Source organism: Rhodnius prolixus, unplaced genomic scaffold (genome assembly GCF_049639745.1).
Source record: "Rhodnius prolixus isolate KJV_2025 unplaced genomic scaffold, Rpr scaffold_4, whole genome shotgun sequence".
Taxonomy (NCBI): domain Eukaryota; kingdom Metazoa; phylum Arthropoda; class Insecta; order Hemiptera; family Reduviidae; genus Rhodnius; species Rhodnius prolixus.
The window spans coordinates 47891904-47919727 of NW_027411614.1; the positions used below are offsets into that span (position 1 = coordinate 47891904).

The 27824-nt window shown below is 33.0% G+C and overlaps 3 protein-coding genes and 1 long non-coding RNA gene across 8 annotated transcripts in view; 2 read left to right on the forward strand and 2 right to left on the reverse strand.

Moving 5' to 3' along the window:
* CadN (neural cadherin) overlaps positions 1–7757 on the reverse strand; it is a 1042724-nt gene extending 1034967 nt beyond the window's left edge. For 3 of the 4 annotated variants that reach the window (XM_074131810.1, XM_074131807.1, XM_074131808.1), the window contains exon 1: positions 7406–7754. The gene's annotated coding sequence lies outside the window, so the exon portion shown is untranslated. Of the gene's footprint in view, positions 1–7405 lie in introns of all 4 variants that reach the window. The other variant, XM_074131811.1, reaches the window with a different exon arrangement.
* LOC141456140 (uncharacterized) lies at positions 7674–9439 on the forward strand. Its single transcript, XR_012459622.1, has 3 exons — positions 7674–8609; positions 9008–9073; positions 9168–9439. It is a non-coding gene; the product is annotated as an uncharacterized lncRNA (long non-coding RNA).
* A 6220-nt stretch (positions 9440–15659) lies between these two features.
* Phb1 (prohibitin 1) lies at positions 15660–19964 on the reverse strand. Of its 2 annotated transcripts, none has more exons than XM_074131833.1 (7): positions 19835–19964; positions 18332–18431; positions 18087–18248; positions 17870–18012; positions 17053–17169; positions 16564–16659; positions 15660–16109 (listed from the first exon to the last, which is right to left on the reverse strand). In XM_074131833.1, exons 2-7 carry the CDS (start codon positions 18417–18419, stop codon positions 15894–15896), a joined length of 822 nt encoding a protein of 273 aa, XP_073987934.1. In that variant the 5' UTR covers positions 18420–18431; positions 19835–19964; the 3' UTR covers positions 15660–15893. The 2 variants fall into 2 exon arrangements, with proteins under 2 accessions (XP_073987934.1, XP_073987933.1); XM_074131832.1 differs by lacking the exon at positions 19835–19964 and adding an exon at positions 19592–19703.
* Positions 19965–20134: 170 nt separating this feature from the next.
* PIG-T (phosphatidylinositol glycan anchor biosynthesis class T) lies at positions 20135–27070 on the forward strand. The gene is made up of 10 exons (XM_074131831.1): positions 20135–20329; positions 20409–20586; positions 22089–22326; positions 22406–22492; positions 23658–23840; positions 24270–24471; positions 24666–24818; positions 24901–25147; positions 25466–25627; positions 26355–27070. The coding sequence occupies exons 1-10, from the start codon at positions 20155–20157 to the stop codon at positions 26554–26556; spliced, it is 1827 nt and encodes a 608-aa protein (XP_073987932.1). The 5' UTR covers positions 20135–20154; the 3' UTR covers positions 26557–27070.
* The last annotated feature ends 754 nt before the right edge of the window (positions 27071–27824 follow it).

The following is a 27824-nucleotide window of genomic DNA, read 5'->3' on the forward strand; positions in this document are numbered from 1 at the left end:
AAACCACGCTTTTGACCACTAGACCAACACCCGCCCATCACTGGGAAGATATTCTTACCCTGATCATAGGTCAAGAAGTCTTGCATATGGGGTACATTAAATGATGTGATGATTACTTTTATTTGATGATAAAACAAATTTATCCCTGATTCACCCACAGCCATTACACTAACACTACATGTTTTAAAATCTTCAATTATTATTATTTTTGTTCTTTGCGTCACCAAAAACATTATTTGCAGTCAGAGGACCCTCCCAAAACGTGTATTTCTGGTGGAAAATTAATATTGAAAACCGTTCACGAATAGATAAAATTGTAATTTTGATCTCAAAAATATCTCAACAAATATTAGGGATATCGAAACGGGGTCAACGTCATTTTTCACAGTTTTTTTTATTACTTTTCATAATCATAGTCAAAACCAGTGGTTCTTACAAAACCCTAATCGGGTTTTTACCCGTAACTCCTCCAAAAATGAAGATACAACATCGGAAGTGGAAAATTTTGAAAACTAGACCCAAAAAAAAAAAACATACAGTTTACATCGTGGGTTTTTTTCGAAATTCCGCTTTCCTAAAGTTTTTTTTTTTTTTTTTTGGCGCATCAACAGCTGAGGTTATTAGCGCCCGGAGCTTTTTCCAGTGCACTGCCGGCCTCCGGACAGTGTTCTCTCGTTACAGACAACACTGTCCATCACCGGACAGTGAGCTGTAAGAAGCTCCTAGGAAGAGAAAATCTAAGGGTCAGCGGCTGGATTCGAACCCGGGACCTCCGCGTGGGAGTCCAGTATGCTAACCTCATAGCTAATCCCTTCCCTTCCTAAAAAGTTATTAGCGATTGGTGTGTTTTAAATGGATCACCCTGCATATAAGTACGGTTACCATACGTCCTTTATATCATTGGCCCTGTCCCTAACTTTACTTATTTTATAAAATGCGCCCTTTGTCCTTTATTTTGTAAATTCGACGCAATGTTTAAAAAAAAAACAAAAAAAACGAACATTTTCATTGGTGAATGTGGACGAATGAAAAAAAACTCAATTATAAGTAAGCACATTAGAAGCATGCGTTAAATGCAACTTTCAAATGAATTCTATGGAATTTTACGACTTTTTTTAAAGCGTGAAATGGCGCTATTAAAAGAAATCAATTCTACTGAAAAGTATCAAAATTAATGTTCTTTAAATTTTTACGTGTTTAACGTATGCATCATTTTATTTCACGACCTGCGAAGCTAATATGTATTGTGGTACTGGGTTCGATTCCCGGTCTTAGGCCTTGGATTTTATTTAATGGTTAATAAAAGAAATTTACAGTAAAGTATGTTTGCTAGTCGCCTCCGTCCACGACACCTAATTGGTAGTTGGACGTTAAGCCCCGCCTGAAAAAATAGGCGATTACTAATCATTTTATTTCACTACTTCCGTAATCAATCGTTATAAAAATTATGAATTTTATTAGGTACTTTTTTATTTTCTTCGATGTCCTTTATGTACCCCCCCCCCCCAAAATGAGCACCGTAAATGTAAGCAACAGCCCCATTGGGAAACAAAATCTCCTCTTTTAATAATCAGTTCTTCAAAATTTCCCTGTTAAAATTGATTTTTTAATTTTTATACTATAGTGTGGCGATATACTATAGTCTTTGCGATCTTTACGAGTAATATACAAGTAAATCTAGTGTTGATAATTTGCCAATTAACACAGATTATTTATCATTCACTTTTCACTATACACCACTATTTATCAATCAAATTTTGACCGAATAATTTGACAATTCGCAAAGTATTAAAAGTGTCTATTTAGATGAACATAATTTAATTTTTATTTATGCACAATCTGAGGGCAAGTTAGCCAATCTAAAGCCATTGGAGCGCCAATTTCTCTGAATTAACATATCTAATTAATTGCACTAATATTATAACTGTAATTAAATAGATCCAGTTATTATGCTAATACTACAGCATTTTCAATTCGCTCTGGGCAATACACTAGAATAAAAAAATAATAAAATCTGTAACAAATAGTGCATTTCAATGAAATAATAATAATAGATGTTATTAGCAAAATTGTGGTCGTATCTAAAAATAAAACTGTGTCAATCTACTTATAGTGAAAACTCGGAACTTTAAGAAATAACGTAAAGTAATTGCCTATTTTTTCAGGCGGGCTTTACGTCCAACTACCAAATTAAGTGTCCTGGACGAAGGCGACTAGCAAACATACTTTACTGTAAATTTCTCATATTAACCATTAAATAAAATCCAAGGCCTAAGACCGGGAAATCGAACCCAGTAAACCAACAATACATCTTAGCATTGCGGGTCTAGTCTCTTTACCGCTCGGCTACCGTGGCGCCTGAATTTTAAGAAAATATATGTTTTGGCTAGCATTTGGGATTTTTGCAAGAAAATTTTTGGGATTTCAATTGTGAAAGATTTAAGTTATAGGACAATTTTTACTTTAAGTTTGAAATGTTATTCCAAACGATTCAAAGTCTGTAGGTACAAATTGGTCTCCAATTGTAGCAGTACAGATAGATCTCACGCTTAGTGTGACTGGTCAAAGAAGTTCTTAGTGGCGGTTAGACAGAACAGGGAGGCCAATCGTCCCGTTTTCGGCGTGAATGCCCAGAAAGAAAAGAGAAGTCAGCAATGCTGCCTAAATGTATCGATCATTCTCGAGAATTCCTCCACAGTTTTCTTTAAATTTACAACTTTCTACTTTTGGGAATGATAAGACGTTCTAGAACTCCTGCTTTTAACTTAAAGAAAGGGTCTTCATTTTGTGTGATCATGAATGCTAAGAAAAGTTATTTTTGTTTCGATAAAAAAAAAATGTTATGAGTGATTCGCACTTCCGTCAAACGGAAATACTTAGAACTTGGAATAAGTTCATCCTCTACTAATATTACTTGGATGGTATCACCGTTCAATGTAGTGGAATGACACTTTAGAGGAATGTCAACTCAATCCACCCCCGCGTAATTGGACAAAAATGGAAAATTCTCGGAAAAGGAGTTAAATATTTTTGTGGGTGAGCAATTGGCAGCAGTTAGAAGAGATCATCTCTAACGATAGGAATTCGCCTTTCCGGTTACGTGTTTCTTTTAAACTCTGGATTACCTCCACACTTACATAACCTTCTTTAGTGTAAAATTAAAATCATAAATACGATCTGTTTTTATGGAACATGAAGTGACCGCTTTCTAAAACGTTTTTGTTTTATGTTATGATGATGTAGCTTGACGTGTAAACTCCACAAATTTTACACTACCCTGGAGAAGGTGGTAACAGATTTACCGAAACGTTGGTGAGATGAAACAAAATTTGTGTTTGAATTTATTGATTGACCGCACCTCAATATTCCCAAAAATCATTTTGTTATATCTGTATTATGAGATTCCCTTGTTACGCATTGATTTGTCTGCACGTCATTTGGGGCACTTCCGGTTTTTCATCAAATTTGGAATTTCACTTAATAATTTAATATTATTGATGACGAGCAATTTCTCATCCAATAGTATGGCTCCATAAGGAAGCGAATAAAACATTTTTTTATTTCCGGTTACTAGCGGTTACTTTAAAAAGGTGCCACTTTCCAATCTCAATTCACATTGTAAAGGAGATAACCAAGGCACCGGATCTCAAATTTTCACGTCTATGGTTAACGAATTTCCCGTTCATATTGACTTCCTTTAAAGCAGTATTTAAATAAATTATAACTGGTTTTCAGTAATGAATTTTAAAATTTTTCCAAGCTAATTATCGTAAATATTTTCGCGATTTCGCATTGTAAATTCAGTAAAGAGAAAAGTAGACTTCCGGTAAAAATCTGATATCAGAAAAGCGGACACGATTGCAATAGATCTTATAAAATGATTAGAGTAAGTAGAAGCATTTTAAACAGAAGATGAGCTTTTTACTTTTTTTAATAAATTATTTTAAACTCTTATTAAAAAAAAATAAAATATATAAACATTTAAAGATTTTTAAGTATGTATACGTCATTTTTGAATTATGGGTTTTTATTTTTTTTAAAATGGATTAAAAAAAGCAAAGAAAAAAATTATTCCTTCAAAAAATAAAAATAAAATTTCTGTAGCCGCGGCGACTATAAAAGAAAACCATTAATAATCAAAAAGTATTTTTGGTACTTAAAATGTTATTTCCGATTAAAGCAATAAGTATTAATATTGTCGGTTAGTTTACAAAGTGGTCAGGAATACAAAACATGGCTGCTACTACCGCCAAAAACGGCAATATTTTGTCCATCATTGTAATGGACCGTCCGCATGACATTCTTCTACTGTAAAAAGTAAAGCACTTCGCCTATTTTTTTCAGGCGGAGCTTAACATCTAACTACCAATTAGGTGTCGTGGACGGATGCGACTAACAAACATAATTTACTGTAAATTCCTCGTATTAACCATTAATTAAAAAAATCCAAGGCCTAGCCTGAGGGAATCGAATCCACTAACCAACAATACACCTTAGCTTTGCGGGTCTAGCCTATTACCGCCTAGCAAACATACTTTACTATAAGAGTTCTCATATTAACCATTAAATACAATCCAATGGCTAGACTAGTACCGCAATACATCTTAGCTTTGAGGGTCTAGCCTATTACCGCCTAACAAACATACTTTACTATAAATTCCTCATATTAACCATTAAATACAATCCAAGGACTAGACTAGTACCGCAATACATCTTAGCTTTGCGGGTCTAGCCTATTACCGCCTAACAAACTTACTTTACTATAAATTCCTCATATTAACCATTAAATACAATCCAAGGACTAGACTAGTACCGCAATACATCTTAGCATTGCGGGTCTAGCCTCTTAACCGCTCAGCTATCGTGGCGCCCTACTCTTCCACTGCAATTTACCTAATTATACTTGCTTGAAGCTTCTAATTTCTATTTAAAAAAAAGATAAATGATTTAACGTTACGCAAATTCTTATTTGTTGAGGATTTCTGCAAAGTAGTTTTTTTTATTTAAACAAATAAATCCCTTTAAAATTATTCAAAAAAATGGGTAAAAGAACCTAGTACAGGGAAGGGAAACTCCCTAAGTTCCATGTTTTCCTCAAAAAAAAAAAAAAAAAAAGGATCAAGTCTAAGCGATGAGTCTTTATTTCAGCGATAAGCTTTTATTAGGGCGGCGATTAATTTTCTATTTAAATTATGTCCAGCGATATCGCTAGGGCCTGGGCCTTGACTTAGGAGAAAGTAAATACTAAGTAGGTAAGCAACTTTTTGAGATATTAAGCATTATTAAAAAAAAAAAAAAAAAAAATGTGATAGGGGGGCCCAACTTAAAGAAAAAACTCGCCCGCATGTCGCATGCAACGGGGGGTGGGGGTGGAAGGAAACAAAAAACGATAGACAACTAGTCGGCTCTAGTTTTGAAACTGAACACCATTTATTTCTGAGAATATTTAATCTTTAAGCATCAAATTTCAGACCAGAATCATTGAAATTAACTAATCAATATTGCTTATCATTTTTTATAATTCATGCAATAAAAGGAATATTAAATAACTTAGTTTACATTGAATATCTTATTACAAACTAATATTTTGCATAAAAAAACTAAAATAAAAGTATTAAAAATTTAAAGGTGCACGATGCCAAAATAGTTATATGCAGTTTGATAAGTAATGTGCACATGCTGATTTGGGGTCTGGGTCGGCAATGCTGATATGCCTTGCAGTGTGTATAAATATAGTTAGTGCAGGAGCCTATTCGTTGAGCTGATATTTTGAATTCTCGTGTTATATTATTTTAAAGTCAATAAGATATATAATAATGTTTGAAGAAGTGCAAAAGTTTGGTATATATCAATCACACGACTTATCTTTTACGGCAATAATAAGAGTTCTAACTTAGATTGTTTCTCTTTCTCTTAAAAGCTCGAAACTAAAAAGAAAAATGTTGCAAGCATGTACATATTTGATTTGTATTTTTCACCGGGAAATGCATTTTTGAGAATGCTGAATTTGGAAAAGTGGTTTTTCACGAATTGGTCTGATTGTGTGTAGGTCTTACAATTTATTCTACTAACTAGACAAGGAATTGGACAGACCGCAGTTAAAGGAAACTGGTCTTAATCACTAATACACCACAGCTTTAACGATCTGATTTGGGACTCCTTTAGGTGTACAGCGTTTTGTTTCTAGAGTATTTAGAACATCTGCGATGAGTCCGAGTGCAAATATGAGTATTTGTGATGATGAACTAGAGATTATGCTTATGGGCTAGTGAGTCCCAAATAGTTGCTGCATATGTCAACAGCAGGCCCTGTGTTTACGTTATGAGTGTGGGGGGTCGCCAGTACGAGTACTAAGGGTAGATCTGCTTTTTACGCTGAAGGACCAAAAAGGGCGCCAGGTTCCTTCATCATCAGCAAAACTGAAGAAATTCTCTTTTTCTCCAACTAGATAGCTCAAAAATTTTTCTTTCTAAATTGGGAAATTTAACTAAATGTTATTTAGCTTTGATTATAGGTTTGCTACAATAAAGGGGCTTTAGACTGAAGCCTATAGTCCTAGAACCCAATTCAGGGGGCACCAATTTCGTGCCGTTTTCGAGAAAAATTTTTAAAAAACAAATTGGCAAAAATAAATGTTTGGAAAATTGGTATTTCTTTAAAAATTAAAATACTTTGGATAATTTTCTTCACTTAGATGCGGTCAGAACCCACAGAAATGCAAAAGAAAAGTCAAGTTCCTGGGGTTTTTCCATTTTTTATTTTGTTTAAAAATAACGAAAATCTATTTTCTAAAAATTACATTTTCTCTGCCTCGAGGGCCTTAAAATGGTTATTTCCCGCGAAACTTCTTCTTCTTTTTTACCGGAAAAAAGAGTTCAAAACTAATTCAATACTTCCTGTTACGAAATGAAAGAGGAAGTGAATATTTCCAAAAAAACAAAAAATTAAAAAATATCTCCAATAGTATAAATGGCGTCTGTAGAACACCGGCATAATACCACCTAAACAGGGGTGTAGTGTTTCGGAAAAATCAATAAGTTGGCAGAGCTAGAAGCGACGGCGTCTGATGGAAACTGGGCGGCCATTTCCCAGCGGCCTAACCTGGACTTTTCACCGGGGGAGGCTTCCAACCCCCTCTTCGCCTTATTATCACACACACAACCTCGCTTATCTTTCTTATCTATTTGGTTAATTTTAATTCAAATTAGGAAAAATCAACCCTCAAAAGAAAGGCTGTTATCCAAAGGAAAACTGTTTACTTCTTTATCTAGCTAGACAAAACTTTACCTGTATTCAATCTCTTATTAACCAAAATATAACCTTACAAAACCCAACCCTTGAAAACAGCGGACCAGAGATTTTGTAAGGGGATAATAAAATACTTGAATAAAAAAAAAGGACTTACACAGTTTCAAAGAACACACTGTTAAACTGTTGCAAATTATGCACATTCACTGAGGTTAAAATTTAAACGAATGTACCGCACATGATGCACGTAAAGAATTTTCTTTTTCCTGTCTTCTGTCTTGGAAAAATGGAACTAGCTGTATATTTATTTTCAAAAAAGAAAAATTGACAACAAGAAAAAAAAAAACTAAACACAAAACTAACTGTAAGAACAATGTCTAGACTAAAACAAGAGTTTTGGTATTATTTTAAAAAATAACAAACTGAATTCTCTCTTAACACTGTACAACTAAAACTGAATCGAACGGATTACAGATAGTGCATGAACGCGACTGAATATATTCCGCTGTGGGCGAAATACTCTACACAGTGTTGTGAACTGTGGGGACCCCGCTAGACGAGTCTTGGCGGAATTGGCCGAACATGGACGGACTGGTATAGTCATCTTGGCCATCTCAAACGCTCTCTCTCACTCATCCACCTTCTCTTTCTCATCATTCCGCCGCCTTACTATGTATACTCCTTGGAAAAAGTTGTAAAACGTCGTTGCGGTGGTTGGTAGTGGGGCATCTTCTTCATTCTTCAGTTCTGATCGTTTGCGGCCGGGCCAGTCGTTTATTCTTCACCTTGATACCTACAGGTTTCGAAGCCTCGTATAGCACGTTTAAACATTCCACAGTCAGTTGTTTTGGTCTAGTGACGCCGTGGTAATTCCTTTTTAAAAGCGGAAATATTGAATGACGAGTTTTCACAATAAATGTTTGTTTCTTTTTCCAATAAAAATGTGCGTGTGATTGTTAGTGTTCACGTTTGAATGCATAAACCCACAAATAACTCAGAAAAACGAGAAATCACATGAAGTTTTCAAATTTGAATTTCGCTTAGGCACCATCAGAGGACACGATAATGAAATTTGGATCAAAAATTGTCAACCGGAAATCTACCACTTTTCTCTAGATCGATTTTAGAACAGTTCAGTGGGATGGATTCTTTGCTCACGTGAAGTTTGTAAAGTCAAAATCTTCGAAATTATGTGTAAACTGATTTTAGTCAACCATCCAGGGTTCGGTGAATAGATTTTGGTTTGCTATAATATCAGTTACGCGACTAGCGGTTCTGCGAAACCCAGTGGTGTTATCTGATTTCCGAAACAATAGTTTACAATAAAAAAGATCGTTTATAGAAATGCTTTAAAAAATTAGGTACACATTTTTTCATTATATCATTAAACCGTTAACTTCTTTTCTCTTCTCTACTGCACTATACCTCGTCTTGCCAGGAGACACATCTCCCAGTTTGGAGATCGCTGCTCTAAAATCTCCTTACAGTAATGTACGATTTCACAAACAATATAATTACTGTTCATTATTTGTGGTGACTGATTCATAGTTTCAATAGGATGAAAAAAAATAACTGCCAGTTTCAGTCATGATATATTTTTATTATGCCGAGCTTTCGACCTAGGGACTAGGTCATCTTCAGGGCTATAACGTCGGAGAATATGATTTTGTTTTAATTCGATGTTTAAATTGAAACCAAAGTAATAAGTCCGAAAATTGTTGAAAAGAATAAGTGTATAAGTAATTGCATATTTTTTCAGGCAGGCTTTACGTCGAACTACCAATTAGGTGTCGTGGACGGAGGCGACTAGCAAACATACTTTACTGTAAATCTCTTTTATTAACCATTAAATAAAATCCAAGGCCTAAGACCGAGGGAATCGAACCCACTAAACCAACCAATGCATATTACTTTTGCAGGTCTCGCCTCTTAACCTCTCGGCTACCGTGGCGCCTTGTAAAAGAATATCATGTCCCATTTAGTAAACCCAGTAAGGAAAAATGGACTAGCCACTTCTTCAAGAGATCTTGGCGTCCCAGCGGGCGAGCCAGCCTTACACACTGAACATTTACCAACCCACCAATACGAGTAGAAGCTGCAGTAGTTTCACGAACGCTCCAATAACTGGAGTAAGATAAATCACCTAAGATAATGTTTGCTCAATCGATACTTTTAAAAATATAAATTATTTTATTTTTAATTATTTGTTTTTTAACTTCAGCAAATAAAATATTTACAATTAATTCAGTAAATGTATTGAAAATTACAGCTGATATGGAAAGAATAGCATCAGCTGATTAATGGAAACACTATGTCGGTGGTGCACCTGATTGGTTGAAAACCTTGAAATGGTGCAAACTGATTGGCTATTGAGTAAATATACCGTAATTTAACATCTGTCTCCTCTCCTTCTTGTAACAGAACGTTTTATCAGATTCTAGACTAGCTGTAGTGATTTACTTCTCGATAGATCTCGACAGAACCTGTTCATCTAATCCAAGCTAGCTTTATATTTCTCTCCAATCTCCTAATCTCTTTTGCTAGGACAGTCAATTCCCCTGAGAGGGTATTAACATCCCCCTGTACTGTCACCAACTCTTCACTTCTAAGATTACCGACTTGAAACTGGACGTCGCATCCTGTGGGATTTCATTTCTGCCAGGAAACCCAATCATGTAACAAACTAAGTAGTCCAACGGTCTACAGCTTCAGTACATTGTAGATGTAATGATTCTCTAAGGAATTGTTTTTCAGTAATAGAATCACAAATCGATTCTCCAGTGTTGCAAATTCAAGGAATATTAATACCGCTGAGATACTGCGGCCAACAGATCCTGATCCCTTCCAATAATGCTTCCCTCTCTTCCTTCTTTTTATTTTATCTTTCATTTCTATTTTATTTTTAATGTTTATTTATTCCTTTTAATGGGATGGGAATGCTTGGATTTGTGATCCTCAAGCTACTTCAATTCCCGTTGAAATCTACACATAATTCACAAAAACATACCCTTCTAACTTCCTTTCTACTTTAAAAACAGAGATATCAAAAATCAAATCAATCCACCAACTTAAACAAAACCATCCCCCAGGGCAATCTTGTACAAATTGAAGTCGTTAGGTTGTCTATAAGAATGGATGTTTATCTTCTAAAGGAAATGGCAAACAGGATATCCAAGTTTCTTCTTAAGTAAACAAAGGGTGTTTCATTAACTAAACAATGAAACAAGAAAATTCTTCCCCGTGCCAGATCAAACAAAGGGAGCGCTCGTGTTGGGCTCCATTTTATTGGCAACAGTTTCATTCCTTCTTCATACGTTACATCTACAGAAGGAAGCATGAATTATAATGTTAATAATAGCAGCAAGAATGATTGGACATGAAATGATGAGGGTTTTCGATAAGAATGAGGTGAATATTAATCATAACTGCAGTCGTAATGAATGAATTGTGTGAATACCTCGTCACACTTATACTAAATTTTCTCCCCCTTTTTAAAAACTATTGTGACGTAATGTCGGAGGAGGTTATAGTAGTTCTTCCCCCTTCATGCTTGCTGTAGTATCGCAACTGTTTGTCGTTCACAATGGCGATGGGGTGAACAAGAGCGAAGACCTCTTCCCTTTTCAGTTAAAACAAGCGTGCCAAACAAAAAAAAATGATGGTCAAGTTTCATCCTTGACTAATAGTGAATTTGAATGGGTCAGAACAATAAGTAGATTGTGTGTGATTGAGCAAAAGAAAATGCACACTGCACTGTTACTGCAGTTGTGTATTGCTTAGTGATGCATATGAATGCAAACACGATTATGAGATTGAGTTACCTCTTTAAAGCTTTCTATCTTTCCGTTGAAATTTTCTTTCAGTTCAGATCAGCTGATACCTTTCTCTTGTGGTAACACTAAGTTGAGGTTACACTTTTGGCGGCTTTACATTTAGTCTAGTTTTGGGTGTTGTTTTTAATGGTTCCAATACTTAAACTGTGATTTGACAGAGTTAAAATCCTGATATTAAACTTTAACTAGAATGTCACGTGGTAAGTCGGTAAGTTTAAGTTCCTTCATCAAGCTCAGACCAAAAGTGTTGGGAACAAATCTTAACTTTTTCCTATCGTTTTTCTTGGAATAATTTACCTATACAAATGTATTTTTGAAAGGGCAGTTTTGGAGAACAACTTTAAGCAGCTTGTACGCTTTCACCATCTACAGCATGTTAAGAGACGTTAATATTATTGCTAGTGTTTTAGATATGAAGACAGTTCTCTACTAAATCAGGCCATTTTACAAAAGTAAGTTTTTTTTTGTTTAATTACATTTTCACGAAAACGGATGCAACAGTTTCAATCAAACTTTGCGCGTTAACTGCTCGTATCATTAACAATAACTTTTAATGAAACATTTTTTCGTGAAAACTTACTTCGAGGAGAGAAAAAGTTTAGTAACTTGAAGCAGAGAAAGCTCCCAATCAGCTGCTCAGATTGTAGTAAAAAGAATTTGATTCGCTCGCAAAACTTCCTGAGATAAGGATAAAGTGAAAATACATGGTTCACAATACGTGAACCTAAGCTGAGTCTAGTGCGTCCAATGTTGATCGCCCCAGCGCTCAATGGCATTCTTTCAGCAAACAGCTGCTCACATACTGACTGTTGAGTATTTCAATTTTCTAACGTAGTTGAGCGTAGTGGGGATTGAAGATTGCAGGTGGCCTTGGTTCAGTGCCCCCCACACCACAAGTGCTAGCCGGTCATATTGTCGACTTGCATAATAGTTACTCTTACGGGCGTAAATTGAAGAATTACGAGCATGTCAACTTTTCGGTGTCCTCCTATTATCTTCAATTACATAAGCTTTGAGAGTCACAGATTGCATTTAAACAAAAATGTTGTAAACATTCTCCGTGATTAATGAACTGTTCCTTCAATGCAGGACAGTGGATTAGCTACTTGTTCAGGGATCTTGGCTGCCCCAGTGAATCAGCAAGCTGTCTAAAAGTTATCAGCCATGCACAGAAATGTCGTTGCTATCATTCGTTCTTGAAAGAAGAATAACTGGAATAGTGCAGATTTACGATATCGAGTTCTCATTAAACATATCTCTTTTGAAGTCTCATTAATGTGAATAAAAGAAGTGTTTTTTATTTTTAAATCCGCGTGTGAAGTTACGTGCGTCCGTATGTATCCACTGTAACTTAAATACGAACAACTGCAAGTTCCAAATAACTGAATCTGGTTTTCAGTTTTTTAAAAACTTTCCCGAAAACGGCTCCTAGAATTCTTTTACTGAGGTTCTTTTTTGGGCGCTGTTTAAGGTTTTTTTTTAATTTTCTAGTCAGTGGCCAAAGGCTTTCTTTTGAAGAAAGACAAGGCGTTTATTGGGACTCCAAAAAATGGGTTGGATTATTATTTTTAATTTGCAGAGAATATTGATTTTAGTTGGGATTTTGGGGAGCTCTGGAAAGTCACTTCCTTCGTCAGTATCTTTACTATATCCTGTTAACCCCATGGAAAAGGAAGTTTTGATGAATTCAGTGAACTTTTTCATTAAATTAATGCTAACAAACTCCAAGTAACCATTTCTGAGCTTTGTAGAAAATTCAATGCAATTTTATTAACCTGTTGTGTAAGATCTCGAGTGATTTTTTTACAACAGATTTATTATGGTCAACTTAATTATGAAATATTTGTGAATAATACTGAAAATTTAAAAATAAATTTTATACGATCTAGTAATTTTAATAGCACATTTCTGTTTTTAAAATTCCCACCACTGGTTGAGAATTAGTAACTACTTGAATAGAATTCATTAACATCAATACTCTGTTAATTTGTATGTAAAACCCCTTCTCCCAGACCTGGAATAAAATTATGTTCAGTTCTCTGAAGTGAAAATTTGTCGCCACCTCGGGAAAACCATTTAAAATTCTAATTAGATTATCATTCTAGAGTTGTTGATTTCTCGGCTGATATTCACTTCCATTTGCTGGTTAAAAGCAAAGTCTCAATGGGCAATTTATAAATTGAGAAAATTTAAAACAATAAATCATTACGAAATTTATGTTAGTAGAAAATGAAGCTTTGATGATAGATTTGTTGTGATTGAATTTGATTTCCTCCTCCTACCCTTGTAGGATGAAGTATTGTTATCAGGCAGTTTTTACTAGAAATACACGTAAAAAAAGTAAAGTAAAGTAATCGCCGATTTTTTTTTCAGGCGGGACTTAACATCCAACTCCATTTACTAGGTGTCGTGGACGGAGGCGACTAGCAAACATACTTTACTGTAAAGTTCTTTTATTAACCATTAAATAAAATCTAAGGCCTAAGACCGGGAATCGAACCCAGTACCACAGTGCATATTAGCTTTGCAGGTCTCGCCTCTTAACCGCTCGGCTACCTATGCTTTCTAGTTACTTACGAAATTCAAATCAGAACTGAAAGGGCACCCGCACACTCAAAAACTATGCCAGATTATCAGTGTTGCCATATTTATTAAAAACTAGCTAAAATGTATAACCTATTAATCGAAAGTTTATTTCCGGCGTGGTTAGCTTGTGACAAAACATTGTGCAACACTTCTATTAGAAAACTCTTCCACTACAAAACTCGAGGTAACATTTAGTTGTAATGTTAATTACTACTCCAACTCCCGACCCTGTAGAACCCTACAGGGAAGTAGAACAGAATCCTGTCATGTGCCAGACTATTGTATAAACCTAGAAAGTTCTGCTGTGAGAGAGACTAAGTTCAACTTATTCATAGTTACCTATTTGTAAGCATTAACTATTTCCTCTCTCTCTGCTTTCAGAATATTAATCTACTGTTATCATTAGAGTTTAATGACTTGTTCTAGCATAAATTCATGTTTAAACTAAAGTGAGAAAAAAATAATTATCTTGGCTGGCACACACTGATTTCTCTTACTACTCTATTTTAATCTACAAATACTTTCTGCTGCTTTGTAGCGCCTTCTTCAGGAATCCAAGACATACAATGCATTGCTACTTTATTTGATCGAATTTTAATAAATCGGTGCTTATTATTCGATCACAGTCTGAAAATATTCACAATCTGTTTGGAATGTAATGATGGAAGTTCACAATAGTGTGGTTACTTTATAGAGTAGCTGTTGGTCAAAATCGATCAACCAAAGGCACTAACTTGAGAGGATTGATATTTTAAAGATTTGGAAGAATTTAATGTTCGAAAGAAGTAAATATGATTCCGAAATTCAAAGTTTGAACCTTTGAAACCTGAGATCTATAATAAGAGGAATTTTCCCCTAACTAGATCAGCTTCTCTCTAATTCTAAACCACTTAATTTCCTAAAACAGATTAAACAGACGACTTTGAAGGTAACTAAACATCCTATTAAAAAAATAAATAAAAGTAACAGTTTCAAATTACGTATTTTGGGTCAAAATGTTTTGTAATAAATAATTTTTTTAAGGCTAAATGATTAGGAAAAAGAAAATAACTACCTTGAGGGAAACAAGGCTTGGAATAACCTGTGGCTGGTGAATGTGTCACGCGAAATCACAATTCCCTTGCTTGCCAAGTAATTTAAACTACATTACCGGTCATGAATTCAACAGAAAGTTAGCTTCGTATCATTTCAAACATTATTCTAAACAAAATAACATATTTATTGAGTAACCAACCTGGTGTGAACAGTCGTACGGCTTTCTCTTATTGCGATTTTGGACTTTCATTCATCTTCATAATATGTGAATAATCACATCTGTTTAGAGAAATTTAACTTCCACTTTAAATTTTTAGTCTGTTGTTATTACGATGTCTTGATTAAATTTGGAGAATAGTACTATGAAACTACTGTCATACAATTTTTGGTTTGTGATTAACCTGATTACTTTTATATATGCGTTTTAAAGTAATAGTATTAATTTGGATTGCTTTAACTTCGCTTAGATGCAACGGAGCTCCAAAAATTGCGAGTAAATTACCAATAATTAAACACTTAAATACCGATTTGGTAATACATTTGGCCACAGATAGCAGCACAGCCGTTCCCTTGGCGGTTTGTTGGGTTTTTGAGATAACATGATCTAAACATTTCATATTGCAAATAGTGAATAATCACAATCAAACTAAATAATATTGAGAATACATTCTGAACTCGTACAAATGAAGGAAAACAATGTTTTATTTTTCTTGCCAAATCAAAAATTCATTCTCTTCGAAGAATATTATAGTCATTTATCCTGAGACTACTTTTTGTTTTTGTGCTCCGTTTAGTTCGCTAATCCTAGCCGCATTAATTTTGGCTCAATCTGTTTACTAGCTTTAACTACAGAAACAGAAAGTAAATTGTCTTTAAACCATATCTTCAACAAAGGGAGACTTTTTTGGGGTTACCGAAGGTTACGTTTCACAAGTATTTTTTTTATTTTAAACAAACTTTTAATTGTGAACAATATCAATTTATTTTGTATATAACAATAATTTCTTCCAACTTACAACCATAGTTACACTGAGAAAAAAATTATTTTTATAAATGCATACTATTGACATGGCTCTAGTAATAAACTTTTCTCAAAAAGTTTAACTTCGTACAAAAAAAATCAAAATTCGAACAGTTTTTACTAGTATAGCTAAAAAAAAGAAATAATAATAACCACGAATTTTATAACTATCACTGTGTTGGCAGATTTAATAGAACATTTTGTCCTGGTGGAAGATAAGAGACCTGTCTAGAACGAGATAGCTGGTAAGCAATGTCTTCGGCGGCCTCGATCTTTCTAAGTTCTACTAAACCTTCGCCTGCTTCGCCGAAAGATGTGGCCAAAAGTTGGGCAGCCGCGGCATCACCTTCTGCGGATATCACTGAAGCTTGTTTCTGTTGTTCGGCCTGAAAAATAATAATGATAATAAAAGTTGTTGGCTTATTCAACTGTGTAAAAAGAGGTGGAATTCCATTGTTTAAAATACTTTTTATGCACCACTAGGTTTCTAAATAAGATACTTGGAAAAATTTCAATAAATGTACAAGGCTCATGGGAGAGTGAACAATGCGAGATACTTTTCCGAATGGGTGATGTTCGCACTAAAAAAAAAAGAAAACTGCAACACTTCGAACACCTCATTAGAAACGACAAATATTACTTGATGCAGCACATGTTTTAACGGACAGAAAATTGACTGAAGACGGCCATCTTCCCGTCGTGGATATGGAGGTACCTTTACTTCGACATTCAGAAACAATAATAGAACTCTTGCATGATGATCGTTACCGCTCGATACGAGCAAGGCAAACAAAGAAGAATACCAAAGAGAGAGAGGATATAGCAAACATTTCCACTCACCTTTTCTACAAGAAACCTGGCTCTTTCCGCTTCCTGCTGGGCAACTTGTTTCAGTTCTACAGCCTGGGTAAATTCCTTTCCAAATGTCAAATGTGTCTGAAAGAAGATCATATTTCTTCAAAGATGCAAACAACGTATTAGCGTAAGCTAATTATTTTTTTATTTACTTCGATTTTTCATTTTTTGTGAATTTTTCTATAACTTTATTTGTAATATTTTTAAAATATAACAAAATTTAATTATTAAATTTATTATGCCATCAGATACTCCAATGTAAGGCTGCTTTGACGAAAAATAGGTCAATCAGAAGTATGGCTTGACTCATTTTGTTCTAAACATAATTCAAATCTTCATAGTTGGCAAAAACTTTATGAGTTAGTTGTTTGAAGAGAGAAGAAGAGATAGTCGTGTGAGTCCCACATAAATTTCACTAAGTTTAAATCACAATTTATGATTGGACATAATTATTATGAATAAAATTTATCTAACCAGAGCAATATCATCAAGAATAACGCCAAATTGAGCTGCTCTTTCTGTCAATTCCTCATTAACTTTTTGTGATACCAATTCTCTTTGGGTAATTAATTCGCCAGCATCAAATTGAGCCTGAAAAAAGATATCATGATACATTCCCCAATAAGAAAATAAAATAAAATGGTGGATGTGGCGTTTTTCTTACAAGTAGTCGGATGAACTACTGTTTACATAAACAATTTTTATTGTTCTTGTGTGTAACTGAAGTTCGTCGAATTTTGACCATATGAATTCACTTAAACTTTATGTGCCTTGAAGAAAAATGTTTACGAAAAAGATAATGTTCAACGAGCGGTAGAACGTTGATGAAAAGGTTCACAACTGTACTCTATTTAGAACAATTATATATGATCACTCAGTACTGGCCTTCTTTAAAAACTCAAAAGAAAAAAAAAATGTAACTTATATCAAAGGATTACACTTTTACAAATTACTGTTAAGTTTTACTTTCTAACACTCATTGAAGAAAATTAGCTAAAAAATGCAGTTCTTTTTTACAGCCTAATTGGTATTGGAACCAACTACTTGGTTCTTTACACCGGTAAACCTATCAAAAATTACAGCTCTATGGCCACCATCAACTGTGAAGAGAGAGACAACATTCAGATTATTCAGATTTAAATAATTATTAATTTATTTTTTTTTAAATGATTGCATTTTTACCATTATAAAGGGCAGAATTTACAACACCACCAACCAATGCAACACCTAATGGTTAACAGATTCCATAATAAGTATGTAAGCTCTTGAAGATGAACACAATCTTACTTACAACAACTGCTTTAAGTACTTCAGTAGTTATAGACGGTAATACTCTTTCGTCATAATCTACTCCAAGAATGGTATAAATTTTAGGTAATTGATCAGGCACCGGTCTAAACAATATTCTCAAAGTGATATTAACATTTTGTAGATCTAAAACAAACAAAAATGATTTGTTAGAACTATTTGGACTATTCATTAATAGAATATAACAAAAATAATAATACCTTTGCTTCCAGTAACTGTAGGAATATTTCTAGGTCTAGATCTTATATCAAAGATAATTGGTCTTTGTATCCAAGGTATGAAGAAATGTGTTCCCTCACCAACTACTTGGTTCTTTACACCGGTAAACCTATCAAAAATTACAGCTCTATGGCCACCATCAACTGTGAAGAGAGAGACAACATTCAGATTATTCAGATTTAAATAATTATTAATTTTTTTTTTTTTTAAATGATTGCATTTTTACCATTATAAAGGGCAGAATTTACAACACCACCAACCAATGCAACACCTAATCCAAGCTGTCCGATTCGATTGAAAAACTGTGCTGACATGTTTTTAGAATCCTATAAAATAAAAGAGATATTAATATCGTCAAGTGTTAGGACTGTAATTAATTACACAATAGGAATTTTTTTTTTTTCTATCAAGATGTTTGTTTTTTTAAATAAGTTATTCAAGTTTTATTTTGATGTAACCACAAGACGGATTCCTGTTTAACATAGTTGAAACTAATACTCTCCTTTACCTTCCATATTGTTTATTTTTAAACACCTTTCAAATTCTAATGGCTCATATTTTATCTGTTATTAGTAAATGTGACTATGAAATTCAAAATTAGTGATTCTAAGATTTTTATTTGTGAATTTTAAGAGAAAAATGTCGAATAAATGACCTACCCAACGTTAGTTTCAAAAATTCCCTTGTAAGACCAAGCCTGCTCCAAGCATCGCGAGGCCTTGAGTAAAATTAAAATGTGGACTCCCAAAAGAAATTGGTTTTCTCTTATTTATTTCTTCTCTAAAACTACTTTAGTCTGATAACTAATAAAACAAACGTGAACTGTTGGAACGAATGTATGCTGATTTGGCTCAGAAATTGCCGGTTTTCAATGAATTCTATAAAACGAGTGAAAAGGACAATCCTCCAGAACATAAACTGAAAGTGACCCTAGCACAAATTAAAAATCTGATGGAGTAGTATGTTATCTAACCTTGCATTATGGCCCCGATCTGATATCTGACACCGTAGGATAATCATTCGTTCTACCAATGACTTATCTGACATCTTCTCCGGTTTGGACGTTTCAAAAATTTAGAAGAAAATGACACGAGTTGTACTTGAAATATCAAAAAATACTGTAAGGCTATATTTTTAAAATTAACTTGTTTACACATACTATACATATATTACAAATGCTTTAAACGTACCATTTTATAAGTTTACAGAAAATTAATCTCTAAATGCACACATTGGGATGTGAGACCTTATGCAATAAAGCCGGTAAACTCGCAATGAAGAAATACAATATTACACTCACTCAAAGTAAAAGTAATTCATTCACTAGTCAATTAACTTTCTTTCAATCACAAGTAAGTCGAAAACGACGTTATTCCAAATGTTGAAAGAATAAAAACCATCCGTTCTTGTAGGTCATCAGAGAAATCACAATAATCAGTAAGTACATTATAAATGAGCAAAGTATTTATAATAAAAATATACTTACTGAATAACAATGACTCTGAAGTGTCGTAAAATAATAATTTCAAGTAATAGTAAGATTATAATTTGATATTGAGATGTGTAATAAATCCGACACAATTTTAGCCTGAACTGAACTTGAACAAATTAAAATAAAATACTATAATAATTGTTCAGTAAAGAATATTTTTTGATTTCGTCAAAATATTTCAAATAACTCATTAAAAATTACAAATTAATTTGGAATAGAGTTGTAATAATTTCTAACCTCTATTTCACAGTATGACTCTACACAGATGCTCTCCTAATCAGACGAGAAGGTTAACGGCACACGCGGTCGACACTCAAACTAATGTCCCCACTATGATTTCATATTTGTGTTTACCGGAGTAGTTTAATAATTCATTTAAGTTTAAACTACTTCAATTTATTCCTTTAAAGGCTTTCTAAAACTTCTTTTTTATTAATCAAAATGTGAAATACTGCCTCAAAATTGCGAGTTTTTTAATTTAACAGTTCTTGTGAAATGTTACAGCCTAAATGTTACTTTAATCTAAACCATTTGAGTTGTTCTTAAAATTATCTGAGATGGATGATATAATTATCATATTGTTTACCGCTTATTTCAGTTTAACAGCTTCTAGCCCAATAAAGGACGAATACCATGAGGAACTATTTATGAAACCATTAGGGGGCTATGTGTATTCTTATTTCCAATTCTCTACATTATGGGAAATACCATTTTTAACTAAACATAATGCTTGTAAGTAAACTATTAGTCATTAAATGAATTTTATAAATATTTATGAAGATTTTTTACTAGTTATGTTGCTTTTTAATAGTTGATCATTGCCACATTTTTCCCCGACCTATGGGCGAATTAATTCAGAGGTATAATGTCCAAGAACTTCATGTAAGCCTTACTAAAGGACTTTGGAGGTATGAAGATTGGGGATATCCAGTTCAGACTGCTCCTCCAGGAGCTGAACTTTGGGCTTGGTTCAAACATGATACCATAGAGTATGTATATTTCAATAATCAGGTGCGATTATTTGCCTAGAATAAGTAACTCTTTTGGTATAAGTCTAGTTTGCCCGGATTCATCCATCTACTGTAAGTAATATAAGAAACCCTACGATTTTATATTATAACTGAAAATAAAGAGTGCTGTTATTATTGGGGTGGTGAGATAGAATGCATGTTAAAAGTACCTTGGGATTACTTAACCTCTTTTTTCATTCCAAATCAATTTCTAAAAAAAAGCGAGTGCCGTAAAATTTGCATTTAGTGAAAATCAAAAGAGCATTTGGCTTCCTACTCTTGCTTTCTAGTTCCAGCTTGTGCTGAAAGGAGAATTCTTAACACTGTTATGCATTCAGTCCAGATTAGGAATCTGATGAAAATGAGGTAGAAAAAGATTACGTTATTTTTGAAAAAGCAGTTGTTTTTTTTTCCTCTACTTATATACATCTACCTGGAGACTAGCTTGGTACCTGTTTACTTTTAAGTACATATTTAAGAAAAAGATGCATTAGATTAAAATCTAGTGTTGTTGCGAGGGAGATTTAAATAACTAGTAGAATATTTAGTTTTTTAGTGGTGTTATTTCCTAATCTGATTTGACGAATAGATCGTTTTGAAGGTCCGATTGAGCAGAGTGGTAAGCAAGTATGAGGATGATGTTGCAACGGTTAACATTCTCTTAATTATATTTTGTAAGAGAACTAGATTACAGTGTTTTAAGTGGGACTTTTCTTTCTAAGTTCTATTAAGTCTCTATTCAAATTAATACAAGCAAAGATATGAGTTTCTTTTTGTAAATCAGAAGTCCTACTGATCAGCAGGCAGAGATCAGTACTTGCTCAGTATCTTTAGTCCAAAAAACACATATTTTGTGAGTTCCTCATTAAATACGTTTTACTGTCTCTGTTTTTGGCTTTGGTACTCCGACGGGAAAAGATCTCAATCCCTCAGATGTTGCCATTGGGCAAATATTGTGCAGAATGTTAGAGTTGGTGGAAGTAGAGGAGCGAACTAGTGGTTATATTAATCTTCTGATTATCCTCTACTATTGTATTCCTCCTTTTTTTGTAATTGATTTATTTTTATATCATCATTGTACATAGTTTTTCACTACTTCGTGTTTTTTAATGATTATATTATGTACATAGACTCTAATTCTACTGTCTTCTAAGTTGTTGAGGCAAATCACTGTGAGCTCACTTACAGTTTCTCCACTCTGCCTACCTTCTTAGGCTCTCACTATAGTTCTGTCAAAAGAAGGAAAATAGATTAAACTTGAGAAAAAGTGAATAAATCTTATAAAAGAGTAACTTTTTTCGTTGCAGATTCTCGTAATTATTAGTTATAAAATTAAACTTCTAAGTGGAAAATTGTAGGGGTTGTTGATCAATATTATTGTTCAGCTGGAACTGATGGTGTAGTATCCAAACAGAAAGAGCCTACCAAACTAGACTTGAGCGTGATATTTTAGTTTTAACAGTTATAATTCGTTTTCTCAGTATTGACAGTAAGTGGCGTGAACTTACATCAGCTTTGTCTGGACTGTTGTGTGCTTCATTAAACTTCATTGATTCACACAACACTTTAAGTCCAGAATTAAGCCTTAAGCCTACAGGAATAGAAGATGCATCCAGACCATTAAATCACACACATCTTAGGTACGCTACACTACCCAGGGAAATAGTTTGTACAGAAAATCTTACACCTTGGAAGAAATTGTTACCTTGTAATCTTAAGGTATAAATTTGAATGTGAACTATGCAAATAATTCTTTAAACATTGTCGCAAATTTTAAAAATGAGTATAATTTTTTCAGAGAGGTCTATCCGCACTTCTCAATTCTGATAACATATATAATACAGTGTACCATTCTTTGGGTATTCATTTTCGTCCAGTCTGTATGGTGAGTATCATTTGATTATACTATAAATTAAAAAAATCCATGCATGATATTTCAGATATTAGTTAAGATAATTGGCAAGCCAGTGGGTAAGAAATATCGCAGAGTGTCTTGTGGAACTTATTCCGTGACTAGGTGACCATTTAATTTTCTTCTCCATAAAGGAAAGGAATATTGAGATTTTGGTGTATGGCAAGGCTTGATAGTTAGAAGGGAGCATTAACGAGTGTTCTTAAAGTTTTTGATTGAAGACTGAATTCCATGGGAATCAGATGACTTTGTAGAATCCAATTGACCACTAGATCGTATTCATATTGATTACAGTACCGTTAAGTAGTTCAGTCGATTTAATGCAGAGCTAATTTTAATCGTTCTCCAAGTAGCAATGACAGTAACTTTTTAGTTAAGGTGTTATTTGGTGTTGGGTTCGATTCCAGATATGGCTTTGGATTTTGTTTAATGATTAATGTAAGAATATTTTCTTTTCCCCTTTACCCTTTTTAAAGTATTATTGAGTTATACTTATTTTATTCTCAAAAAAGTTCTGTAATTTTTTTCTTTTCTGCTGATTCAAACTGTTTTATAAATACATGGAATGAAAGCCTTTTTATGTTCTAAAGTGCTACATTTTATTTTTTATTTTGCTACGTTTTCTTTACGTTTTGCACGTAAAATAGTGTGTAGAATTGAAAATAATATTTATATTCCTAAGTGGTTTTAAAACGATTTTGGGTCGTACTTTTAATAGATTGTTAACGTAAAAGAATGTAGATGATGAGAAATTTAAAACATATCTGTCCTAGATTCTTCTTCCTTAAATTCGTTTCTTTTTTTTCTATTTCTTATTCTGGAATATTTTAATTAATGTTTTAACATATGTTTCATTGACCAAAGATGAACTGTAAAATTTCAAAATGTTTCTGCGATAAAAATGAAAATTAGAGAGTTGCAGAAGTATTGAAAAGGCATCCATTCTATATACGACATGTGTTGCCGCTTTTTCGAGGGTAAACATAGCAAAGTGAATCAGCATATTTTTCTTCGTTGAAAAATGCCTTTACCTTATTTTTTATTATTTACAAACTTATTCTATTTCGATATCAATTGAAATAAATTATTATATTTCCAACATTATTATTTACAGTTGGTTCATTTTGTTTTTGTTTAGGACCCAAGCTGTACACGCACAGGCGTGGAATTGGTTCAGTCCGTTTCTCTTGTATACGATTTAGTAATTATTGGTCGTGATGAAACTCATTGGTCAATTCAAAGACAATTTGGCCAAGGTCTAGGGTTGACATGTCCTCTGGCGACAACCTCTAGCGTTATTGTGGACATTACTTCAAATGCAGTAAGTAAGACTTGAGTTATTACATTTCTTTTATCGTAGTATTCCACATGGGCGTTGGTTAACCATTCAATGTCAGTTCTAAACTTTTATGAATCCTTTTTATCCTTTTATTAAAAAATAAGTGAGCTTACATAAATAAGTTTTCAATTTTAATGATGAAAAGGAGCCTTAAAAAAGAATTAAGTGCCTCGGGCAATGTAAACTACTTCAGCTTATTATTAAATAAAGTATTCGACTTTAAATTAGTTAACATATTTTTTCGGATCACGGTTTTCGGTGCTTTTCCCGGAGTAATGCTGCCCACTTCATGATCATCCCTTCATACAAGTCTGCTAAAATTTCTTTCAACCTCAACTTAAAATTTTTATTAATAAAACATTTCCCCATACAAATATTCTTCTTTACTATTTTTTATTCCGAAAATTTCAGACAGGTAACACATTTAAATTATATCCGAGTACATATGACAGAAAAGTTAGTAACAGAGGAGGACAACGAACAGTTTTGGCAATTTATAATCTATTCAAACAGAGGACTGACGCTAGATACAATATTGAAGTAGTGTATGATAAAATAAGACAAAATGTAGCCAATGTCCCGCCGGTTATCTATGCAAATAGATACATTACAGGTAATTTATTTATTTATTTTGCTGAATAGTTTTAATATGATGGATATGTCGCAGACAATGATTGATTTTTTTTTTACATCTAGGATGCTAACCTTTTTATAGTGAAAATGATAACAATATAAATGATAATAACTTTCCTAGTTTCCTTTCTAGTTCAGATGTATACTTTTTCCTAATCTCATGTAAATTTTTAGGTTATGGTCAAGAATTTGGTGGTATAAAAACAAAAATTTTCAATAGATATAGACAGCCATTGAAGGTCCTTTTTTTGGAGAATATTCCCTGGTTTGTGCCAATATATTTTCATACGCTTAAAGTTTTCAGCGGCGACAAAGAACTACAACCACGTAATTATATCATCAGTTATTTTAAGAACTGTTCATTTGTTTTAAATTTACATTTATCAATAATAATTTCTTTTCGCAACAGTTGTGAAGAGATATTTCCCTGGTAAAGAGAGGGTTCGCCCATACTATCTGGAATTATTAATTGAATTACCACCTAGGTCAGTTACTAGTGTATCAGTGGAATTTGATTACGCATTTCTGAAATGGCAAGAGTATCCTCCAGATGCAAACCATGGTTTCTACATGGGTGCAGCTTCTGTCACGGCTTTGTTGCCCTTGGCAAGGAATTATACAGCTCCTCCAAGGGACAGATCACTTTTAATTGATAGGTAAGTTAGTTTGATTGGTTTTAGTTTGGAGAAATTGGGAGAATGGTTGTTATTATTACTTAATGTTTGGTAGGTTAATAAATTGTTACAAAAAGATCTTAATAATAATAATAGAGAGTTTTGTTTGTAACAGAAATATAAATTTACATAAATAACTTTTAGTTCATGCAATCTTTACTCCATAGTTCTTAAGACTGTGAGAAGAAAAAAAGATCTTTGCACAAAATTTTTTTACAATACAATTTAGAGTTATAGAGTTCTATAATTGCTTTTTATTGTATGCTATAATTTTAAATTTCATGTTAATATTTGTTTCAGTATAAACGCTTCACGAAATGGTTATCCGGTGAGGATCACAACAGAAGTATTAATAATATCTTTACCAACTCCAGATTTCAGCATGCCTTACAACGTAATCTGTTTGGCTTGCACTGTTGTGGCTTTAGCATTTGGACCATTGCACAATATTACTACCAAAAAGTAAGTATTTGTGTGGTATAGGTAAATATATTTAGTCAATACAATTTAAAAACTAAAACTCGTAATGAGGATTTTTGATATTTTGTTTAAATTCACGAAGAACCTGACAAAATCAATCATCTAACCGTAACTTCCATCTGAATGAATAGATTTTTCTTAATATGCAATCTACCCGTAAATCTATTCTTTTGTTGAGCAAAGTTTTTAGTAAACTTTATCTAAACGAGATTCTTCGGGTAGGATGAGGTTAAACACTTATCAGTACTGTTTCAGAACCTTTTCAACTGTTGTACAATAACTCCTGCATAATATTTATAAAATGTTTGAACAAAATTCCCATTTGGGAGAATTTCTGTTTACTAAAACAGTAAACAAGAACAGAACTGTTTACAGAACAGTTTGGTTCTCTAGAAATTTTCAAGGAAGCACAAAAGTTTCCTTTGATTTCGTTGATTTTTATCCGACGCAGCATTTTCCCTATTTCTGATTTGAGGTTTCGGATTTTCATCCATTGTCAAAAGTTCATTACACTTTTTGACTTATTGTCATACCTTCATCCACAAAGTAGTGAATCTGAAGATATTATCCAACACTGGGAATCCAACCACATTTCATCGATTTTGTTTGAACTTGGGCATTTAACGTTTTAGTTTGTAGTAGGTAATGTAGTTTTTTTATTTTTATGAATTTGACTTTTTTTTTGTTTTTGTTTTTAATTTATTTTTAGATTTGTACTGACATCAGCTGAGAAGAAAAGTTTTATAAAGAAAACGATTTCCAAAATAGTACAAAGATTGAAAAATATTTTGAAGAGAAAAAATAAAGGAGTGGTTTCGACTCAGCTCTCTAATAATTCTGATGAAAATGAAGTTCTATTAGATGAAACTAATAAAATTATTGATGAATACGAACGATTAAAGAACAATTAAATGTTCTTTGGGAGATTTTTTCTTCGTTTTTTTTTTTTTTTTCATAATAAGATGTGGATAAAAACCAGTGAAGATGCCTGAAGTTTTGCTTGGATTTTTTTTTTTTTAAATAAATGATTTTGAATTTGTTAAAGTGATAAAATGTGCATTTAATTTTAAATTACTTTTTACTACTTTAAAAAATGCAATACGTGTATACTTAAATGCAAAAAAAAGACCACAGTGGAATCACGGTTTTACAGGAAAAAAGAAAAATTGAACCATATTCCTAAAAATAGTTCAACTATGTGTGAATGATAATGTAGATCTTCAAATTTAATGATTTCTACTAAAATCTTAAAAAAGAAACATAGCTAATCTTTAGTGAATCTGTTAGGAACCTTTTCTTAATTTAGTTTCTAAATTTAAACATTATTAATAGGTTACTAACTTATTCCAAAATAAACTATTCTACGCTAGCATGTCTAATTTCTTGAGAAGACTGTAAAAATTTGAATAGATAAGCTAAAGTGATTTTATTCTTTTTTTACTCTATAAGTATTGATAATTTCTCCAAATGATCATTATCGTTTTAAAGCAAAAAAAAAGGTAAGCAAAGAAATGAAAGATTAAAGCTTAATTCACAATCTTTATTTTCACTTTTAGGTTCCTAAAAAAATTGAAAAAAATTAGAAACTATTAACTACATTTACTAAAAATTCCTTTTTGTCACATTATAACATACTATTCCTATACCTGGGTTGTATAATACACTGGAGGTCGGCTAGTTTTGGATGTATAAGTTGTGAAAAGAGAGAAAAATTCGAAACTTTTTGCTAATTTTACTAAAAATTTCATGAAAGTCATGATAAAGTTTATTATGCCGAGCTTTGGACTAGGTCATCTTCAGGGCTAATTTACAATGTACTATTTAACATCATTAAAGGATTATCTGTTCATGAACTCCTGAACAGACCTAATAGAAGACACACCAACCCTCTAATGATGAAAAATAGTACATTGTAAATTAGCCCTGAAAATGACCTAGTCCCTAGGTCGAAAGCTCGGCATAATAAAGTTTATCATGACTGAAACTGGCATTTATTTTTTCATCCTATTGAAACTATGAATCAGTCACCGAAAATAATGAACAGTTATAGAAATTTCATCTTTATTTCTTCTTTCTTTTCTATTCCTGGGTTGAATAGTACACATTCTTTTACTTCTGCTAGTTTTTGGTGAAGAGCTTTTGAAAAAATTAGAAAATCTTTGCTAGTTTAAACTAGAAA